Source organism: Coregonus lavaretus (assembly GCF_964263955.1).
Source record: "Coregonus lavaretus genome assembly, contig: HAP1_SCAFFOLD_567, whole genome shotgun sequence".
Lineage (NCBI taxonomy): Eukaryota > Metazoa > Chordata > Actinopteri > Salmoniformes > Salmonidae > Coregonus > Coregonus lavaretus.
In genome coordinates, this window is record NW_028164954.1 from 4,416 (window position 1) to 13,605 (window position 9,190).

A 9,190-nucleotide genomic window follows, 5' to 3' on the forward strand; every position below is an offset into this window, starting at 1 on the left:
TACATAGGGAGGGTCAGATAAAGTACTGGGATTGGGCCTCAGCGTACATAGGGAGGGTCAGATAAAGTACCAGGATTGGGCCTCAGCGTACATAGGGAGGGTCAGATAAAGTACCAGGATTGGGCCTCAGCGTACATAGGGAGGGTCAGATAAAGTACCAGGATTGGGCCTCAGCGTATATAGGGAGGGTCAGATAAAGTACCGGGATTGGGCCTCAGCGTACATAGGGAGGGTCAGATAAAGTACCAGGATTGGGCCTCAGCGTACATAGGGAGGGTCAGATAAAGTAACATACAGAATAATGTGTCTCAGTGTCATCATTAGGCTGTGATAGGACATTAAAGGCCAGACTGGGTGGTTTTCAAGTATGGATTTAATGTCACCTTGAGGAATAACTGTTTTTAGTGGAGACATATTCCGGATCAGAATGGAACGGTACGGTAGCAGAGGAAGAGCCTGTACCTTAACAGGGTAGACGACAGCCTCTTTGACTAATCGCTTGGCGGCCTGCAGGCCTATGATATCGTCCCAGCGCACAGCGGGGTTGTGTAAATAGATGTCCTTTAGAGACAGGAGAGGGATGGAGCTTAGACCTTCATTAATATACACACACACATTTGATACAATGGTGGCATTATATTCACACAACAAAGACAGCTCTTCAGTGCTCTCTAGTGTTTCATCTGAGTATTACAGATTAAAAGAGAACGTCGTCAACGATTTACCAAAATAAATAATAATGACCCTACTAATTACAGCTCTTACCCTGCTAATAACAGCTCTTACCCTGCTAATAACAGCTCTTACCCTGCTAATAACACATCTTACCCTGCTAATAGCAGCTCTTACCCTGCTAATAACACATCTTACCCTGCTAATAACACATCTTACCCTGCTAATAACACATCTTACCCTGCTAATAACACATCTTACCCTGCTAATAACAGCTCTTACCCTGCTAATAACACATCTTACCCTGCTAATAACACATCTTACCCTGCTAATAACACATCTTACCCTGCTAATAACACATCTTACCCTGCTAATAACACATCTTACCCTGCTAATAACAGCTCTTACCCTGCTAATAACAGCTCTTACCCTGCTAATAACACATCTTACCCTGCTAATAACACATCTTACCCTGCTAATAACAGCTCTTACCCTGCTAATAACACATCTTACCCTGCTAATAACAGCTCTTACCCTGCTAATAACACATCTTACCCTGCTAATAACAGCTCTTACCCTGCTAATAACAGCTCTTACCCTGCTAATAACACATCTTACCCTGCTAATAACACATCTTACCCTGCTAATAACACATCTTACCCTGCTAATAACAGCTCTTACCCTGCTAATAACACATCTTACCCTGCTAATAACACATCTTACCCTGCTAATAACACATCTTACCCTGCTAATAACAGCTCTTACCCTGCTAATAACAGCTGTTACCCTGCTAATAACACATCTTACCCTGCTAATAACAGCTCTTACCCTGCTAATAACAGCTCTTACCCTGCTAATAACACATCTTACCCTGCTAATAACAGCTCTTACCCTGCTAATAACAGCTCTTACCCTGCTAATAACAGCTCTTACCCTGCTAATAACAGCTCTTACCCTGCTAATAACAGCTCTTACCCTGCTAATAACAGCTATTATCCTGCTAATAACAGCTCTTACCCTGCTAATAACAGCTCTTACCCTGCTAATAACAGCTATTATCCTGCTAATAACAGCTCTTACCCTGCTAATAACAGCTATTATCCTGCTAATAACAGCTCTTACCCTGCTAATAACACATCTTACCCTGCTAATAACACATCTTACCCTGCTAATAACAGCTGTTACCCTGCTAATAACACATCTTACCCTGCTAATAACACATCTTACCCTGCTAATAACAGCTCTTACCCTGCTAATAACACATCTTACCCTGCTAATAACACATCTTACCCTGCTAATAACAGCTCTTACCCTGCTAATAACAGCTCTTACCCTGCTAATAACAGCTCTTACCCTGCTAATAACAGCTATTATCCTGCTAATAACAGCTCTTACCCTGCTAATAACACATCTTACCCTGCTAATAACACATCTTACCCTGCTAATAACAGCTCTTACCCTGCTAATAACAGCTCTTACCCTGCTAATAACAGCTCTTACCCTGCAAATAACAGCTATTATCCTGCTAATAACAGCTCTTACCCTGCTAATAACAGCTATTATCCTGCTAATAACAGCTCTTACCCTGCTAATAACAGCTCTTACCCTGCTAATAACACATCTTACCCTGCTAATAACACATCTTACCCTGCTAATAACAGCTCTTACCCTGCTAATAACACATCTTACCCTGCTAATAACACATCTTACCCTGCTAATAACACACCTTACCCTGCTAATAACACACCTTACCCTGCTAATAACAGCTCTTACCCTGCTAATAACAGCTCTTACCCTGCTAATAACACATCTTACCCTGCTAATAACAGCTCTTACCCTGCTAATAACACATCTTACCCTGCTAATAACACATCTTACCCTGCTAATAACACATCTTACCCTGCTAATAACAGCTCTTACCCTGCTAATAACACATCTTACCCTGCTAATAACAGCTCTTACCCTGCTAATAACACATCTTACCCTGCTAATAACACATCTTACCCTGCTAATAACACATCTTACCCTGCTAATAACACATCTTACCCTGCTAATAACAGCTCTTACCCTGCTAATAACAGCTCTTACCCTGCTAATAACAGCTCTTACCCTGCTAATAACAGCTATTATCCTGCTAATAACAGCTCTTACCCTGCTAATAACAGCTATTATCCTGCTAATAACAGCTCTTACCCTGCTAATAACAGCTCTTACCCTGCTAATAACACATCTTACCCTGCTAATAACAGCTCTTACCCTGCTAATAACACATCTTACCCTGCTAATAACAGCTCTTACCCTGCTAATAACACATCTTACCCTGCTAATAACACATCTTACCCTGCTAATAACACATCTTACCCTGCTAATAACACATCTTACCCTGCTAATAACAGCTCTTACCCTGCTAATAACACATCTTACCCTGCTAATAACAGCTCTTACCCTGCTAATAACACATCTTACCCTGCTAATAACACATCTTACCCTGCTAATTACACATCTTACCCTGCTAATAACACATCTTACCCTGCTAATAACAGCTCTTACCCTGCTAATAACAGCTCTTACCCTGCTAATAACAGCTATTATCCTGCTAATAACAGCTCTTACCCTGCTAATAACAGCTATTATCCTGCTAATAACAGCTCTTACCCTGCTAATAACAGCTCTTACCCTGCTAATAACACATCTTACCCTGCTAATAACAGCTCTTACCCTGCTAATAACACATCTTACCCTGCTAATAACAGCTCTTACCCTGCTAATAACACATCTTACCCTGCTAATAACACATCTTACCCTGCTAATAACACATCTTACCCTGCTAATAACACATCTTACCCTGCTAATAACAGCTCTTACCCTGCTAATAACACATCTTACCCTGCTAATAACAGCTCTTACCCTGCTAATAACACATCTTACCCTGCTAATAACGGTTCTTACCCTGCTAATAACACATCTTACCCTGCTAATAACACATCTTACCCTGCTAATAACACATCTTACCCTGCTAATAACACATCTTACCCTGCTAATAACAGCTCTTACCCTGCTAATAACAGCTCTTACCCTGCTAATAACAGCTCTTACCCTGCTAATAACAGCTCTTACCCTGCTAATAACACATCTTACCCTGCTAATAACAGCTCTTACCCTGCTAATAACACATCTTACCCTGCTAATAACACATCTTACCCTGCTAATAACAGCTCTTACCCTGCTAATAACACATCTTACCCTGCTAATAACAGCTCTTACCCTGCTAATAACAGCTCTTACCCTGCTAATAACACATCTTACCCTGCTAATAACACATCTTACCCTGCTAATAACACATCTTACCCTGCTAATAACAGCTCTTACCCTGCTAATAACACATCTTACCCTGCTAATAACACATCTTACCCTGCTAATAACACATCTTACCCTGCTAATAACAGCTCTTACCCTGCTAATAACACATCTTACCCTGCTAATAACAGCTCTTACCCTGCTAATAACAGCTCTTACCCTGCTAATAACACATCTTACCCTGCTAATAACACATCTTACCCTGCTAATAACACATCTTACCCTGCTAATAACACATCTTACCCTGCTAATAACAGCTATTATCCTGCTAATAACAGCTATTATCCTGCTAATAACAGCTATTATCCTGCTAATAACAGCTCTTACCCTGCTAATAACAGCAGCCAGATCTCTCATCTCACTGTTCATCCCACTGAAGGCACTGAGGGGTTTCAGAAGACGCTCCTGGAGAGAAGAGAAACAACCTGAGCCAACATAATTTTGTGGTTTGAGTTTTTATGAGGTTTGAAATGAGCTCTCTACACACATGGACCATAGCTCTTCCATGGTGTGCTTATGGTCAGACTGTATACGTTACCATGGGGTCTGGATGGTAGGGTTATGGGTCAGGGTTAGGGGTCAGGGTTAGGGGTCAGGGGTCAGGGTTAGGGGTCAGGGTCAGGGGTCAGGGTTAGGGGTCAGGGTACTGTACCATGGGGTCTGGATGGTAGGGTTATGGGTCAGGGTTAGGGGTCAGGGTTAGGGGTCAGGGTTAGGGGTCAGGGTTACGGGGGGTACCGTACCATGGGGTCTGGATGGCAGGGTTAGGGATCAGGGTTAGGGATCAGGGTTAGGGGTCAGGGTTACGGGGGGGTACCGTACCATGGGGTCTGGATGGCAGGGTTAGGGGTCAGGGTTAGGGATCAGGGTTAGGGGTCAGGGTTAGGGGTCAGGGGTCAGGGTTAGGGGTCAGGGTACTGTACCATGGGGTCTGGATGGTAGGGTTATGGGTCAGGGTTAGGGGTCAGGGTTAGGGGTCAGGGTACCGTACCATGGGGTCTGGATGGTAGGGTTATGGGTCAGGGTTAGGGGTCAGGGTTAGGGGTCAGGGTACCATACCATGGGGTCTGGATGGCAGGGTTAGGGGTCAGGGTTAGGGGTCAGGGTTAGGGGTCAGGGTTAGGGGTCAGGGTACCATACCATGGGGTCTGGATGGCAGGGTTAGGGGTCAGGGTTAGGGGTCAGGGTTAGGGGTCAGGGTTACGGGGGGTACCGTACCATGGGGTCTGGATGGCAGGGTTAGGGGTCAGGGTTAGGGGTCAGGGTTAGGGGTCAGGGTTAGGGGTCAGGGTACCATACCATGGGGTCTGGATGGCAGGGTTACGGGTCAGGGTTAGGGGTCAGGGTTAGGGGTCAGGGTTAGGGGTCAGGGTTAGGGGTCAGGGTACCGTACCATGGGGTCTGGATGGCAGGGTTACGGGTTAGGGGTCAGGGTACCATACCATGGGGTCTGGATGGCAGGGTTAGGGGTCAGGGTTAGGGGTCAGGGTTAGGGGTCAGGGTTAGGGGTCAGGGTTAGGGGGGGGTACCGTACCATGGGGTCTGGATGGCAGGGTTAGGGGTCAGGGTTAGGGGTCAGGGTTAGGGGTCAGGGTACCATACCATGGGGTCTGGATGGCAGGGTTAGGGGTCAGGGTTAGGGGTCACGGTTAGGGGTCAGGGTTAGGGGTCAGGGTTAGGGGTCAGGGTACCATACCATGGGGTCTGGATGGCAGGGTTAGGGGTCAGGGTTAGGGGTCAGGGTACCGTACCATGGGGTCTGGATGGCAGGGTTAGGGGTCAGGGTTAGGGGTCAGGGGTCAGGGTTAGGGGGGGTACCGTACCATGGGGTCTGGATGGCAGGGTTAGGGGTCAGGGTTAGGGGTCAGGGTTAGGGGGGGTACCGTACCATGGGGTCTGGATGGCAGGGTTAGGGGTCAGGGTTAGGGGTCAGGGTTAGGGGTCAGGGTTAGGGGGGGTACCGTACCATGGGGTCTGGATGGCAGGGTTAGGGGTCAGGGTTAGGGGTCAGGGTTAGGGGGGGTACCGTACCATGGGGTCTGGATGGCAGGGTTAGGGGTTAGGGGTCAGGGTTACGGGTCAGGGTTACGGGTCAGGTACCGTACCATGGGGTCTGACAGACTGTTGGATGCATCCTGGATAAGGCCTCTGTAGTCAATCAGCTGACCCTAAGAGAGAGGAGCAACACAACCACAGGACTATCAACATAGCAAAATACCAGCAGCTAAAACTCATCAAACACTTTGACACTGTGTGTCTGTGTCTCTGTGTGTGTGTCTGTGTCTCTGTGTGTGTGTCTGTGTCTCTGTGTGTGTGTCTGTGTCTCTGTGTGTGTGTATGTGTCTCTGTGTCTCTGTGTGTGTGTCTGTGTCTCTGTGTGTGTGTCTGTGTCTCTGTGTGTGTGTGTGTGTGTATGTGTCTCTGTGTCTCTGTGTGTGTGTATGTGTCTCTGTGTCTCTGTGTGTGTGTGTGTGTCTCTGTGTGTGTGTGTGTGTCTCTGTGTCTCTGTGTGTGTGTGTGTGTGTGTGTCTGTGTCTCTGTGTGTGTCTCTGTGGACGTGCAGAAGTCCCCACAAGAATAGCAAACAAACAAACATTTGACCAACTGGGGATATTTTGTTAGTCCCCACAAGGTCAAATGCATTTTTTAGGGGATTAAGGTTAGAATTAGTGTTAGGGTTAGGGTTAGAATTAGGTTTAGGGTTAGGAGCTAGGGTTAGGGTTAGGGTTAGGAGCTAGAGTTAGTTTTAGGGTTAAGGTTAGGTTTTCGGGTTAGGTTTAGGGGTTAGGGAAAATAGGATTTTGAATGGGACTGAATTGTGTGTCCCCTCAAGATTAGTTGTACAAGACTGTGTGTGTGTGTGTGTGTGTGTTCCCTACCTTCTTCATCTGTCCTCCTCCCTCTCCTGCATCGTTCCTGATGATGGGGGAAACATTCAGGCCGAACTCTGTTGGCTCTGGAGGAGATGAGCGCCCACCGTTCTCCTGCAACCATCAACAATACCTGCCAATCATGGTGATCAGCAGGAACAAATGGCACCCTATTCCCTATATAGTGCAGTACGTTTGACCAGGTCCCATAGGGTTCTATATAGGGAATAGGGTGCTATTTGGGATGTAACCTGGCACAAACAGCCTGTTCCATTTGCTGTGTATATAGTGAAATGTAAGCACATTCAGTAAACTAATTGGATTGTTTGAAACAGAGTGGTGTGAAAACGTACACCAACAGCTTTACTGGCGTCCTTGACCACCATCTTGGGTTCTATCTTCTTGACTCCGCCCCTGGAGAAGGGTCTGTGGGAGGAGTTTATTCTGGGAAGGGGCTGAACTCCAGTACAGGGGGCCCTGAAGGACACACACAGACAGCAGACAGCTAGGACCTACAACAGAACACTGACATTCAGGCGTTCCTGAAACCAAACACCATACTCTGAAGCTTGTTTTAACAGAGAAAAAAGGCTCACCTCTTTTTTCCACAACTTCTTGCATGTCTACTTTCAACTAGATTGAAAAGAGATGAACAGGAGATGACCCAAAACACAGAGCAATGAGTGATATGATACGTTACGACGCGTTACCACAAGATAACTTATATATATGATACGTTACAACACGTTACCACACGATAACCTATATATCTGAAATTGCAGGTTCTTTTTCAATAGCTTTTCATATTCATATGATTGTATTTGTGTATGTATGTATACCTGATTATTTTGTTTTGCTACAGAAAAGACAGTGTCTTATAAGCCCACGTGGGCTGGGCATCCTTGAAGATGCATGGCACTATAATATTTTTTTTAAATTGGGAAAAAAATCTAAATGATATGAGTAAAGTGAGATTGTGTCGCCATGCCAACCTGGTTGTGGCAGTTTCTTGGTTAGTTTGGGATATCTCTGGAACTTGATGAAATAGTAGCTTTCATACTCCATCAACACTGTGTCGAGATCTATATTGTCACACACTTCAAACTGCCGCAGTACGACATTGGTCTCCTGTTCCAGGGCACTGGCAGCATCCATGTACCTGTCAACAACATAGTCATGTTCAGGTCAAACCTTCTGTATGATTCTTTACAGTAATCATTTACATTTACGTCATTTAGCAGACGCTCTTATCCAGAGCGACTTACAAATAGGTGCATTCACCTTATAGCCAGTGGGATAACCACTTTACAATGTTTATTTATTTTGGGGGGGGGGGGGGGGGGGGGGGGGGTAGAAGGATGACTTTATCCTATCCCAGTACAATAATCAGACTCAGATATGCAGTATATCACACTGACTTACCCCGCCTCCATTAAATGATGAAATATTAATATGAGTAGATTTCTTCTTCTGGACTCTGTTCTCATTTCGTCCTAATGTAAGAAACAAGAGTTAATCAATGTAATATAGTGATGAGCCAGGTAGCAACATGATTAGCTATCTGTACCAGCACCATGGGCCATATTCACCACACAGCGCCAAGACAGATTGCCTAGGCAACAGTGGACACTGAACGACAACTAGCTAGCTAACTGGCTAGCTTGAGAAAGTTAACTAACTTAATACAAACATGATGCAAAATATATATAGTGATTCCTTGGGATATTAAGATATATAGATCAAAACAATACTCACCGCCTCTCTTGCTTGATTTGCGGTTTTGATAGATTGATATGAAAGTTCCATTGTGGATGTTGTAATCTCTCGTTGGCGTGACACTTGTCGGTTTTCTGGTTTGGGCAAAATGCCATGTTCAAAACAACTGGGAACTCGGAAATCTCCAACTTCAGGGCGTTCAAAACAACTGGGAACTCGGAAATCTCCAACTTCAGGGCGTTCAAGACAACTGGGAACAACAACAAAAACTCTCGTTGTGAACGGTCATCCAACTCCGAATTCAAGTCGGAAACTCGGCCATCTTTCTAGAGCTCCGACGTTAATATCAAGACGTCATGACCTCTGTTATTTCGGAGTTCCCAGTTGTTTTGAAACCACCAAATGACCATCCTCCGTCCTCTCTCCTCCATGACCCGGCGTCAATCCAGATCCGACTGCCTAACGAATCTGATGCCGCCTTCAAAACAACTGGGAACTCGGAAAAATACGAGACCAAATCATGACGTCAGTGATCTTCAGGTCTAGAAAGTTGGAATTCCGAGTTGGATGACCGT

The 9,190-nt window shown here is 45.3% G+C and overlaps 1 protein-coding gene across 1 annotated transcript; it reads right to left on the reverse strand.

Annotated features, from left to right (window-relative positions):
• Positions 1-462: 462 nt before the first annotated feature.
• LOC311116425 (katanin p60 ATPase-containing subunit A-like 2) lies at positions 463-8,705 on the reverse strand (the record flags this gene model as incomplete). Its single annotated transcript, XM_084191511.1, has 9 exons — positions 463-561; positions 4,357-4,434; positions 6,135-6,197; positions 6,909-7,013; positions 7,253-7,376; positions 7,496-7,532; positions 7,892-8,058; positions 8,322-8,392; positions 8,655-8,705. Coding segments are annotated over 9 exons (795 nt in total), but the record flags the coding sequence as incomplete, so codon positions are not given.
• Positions 8,706-9,190: the final 485 nt, after the last annotated feature.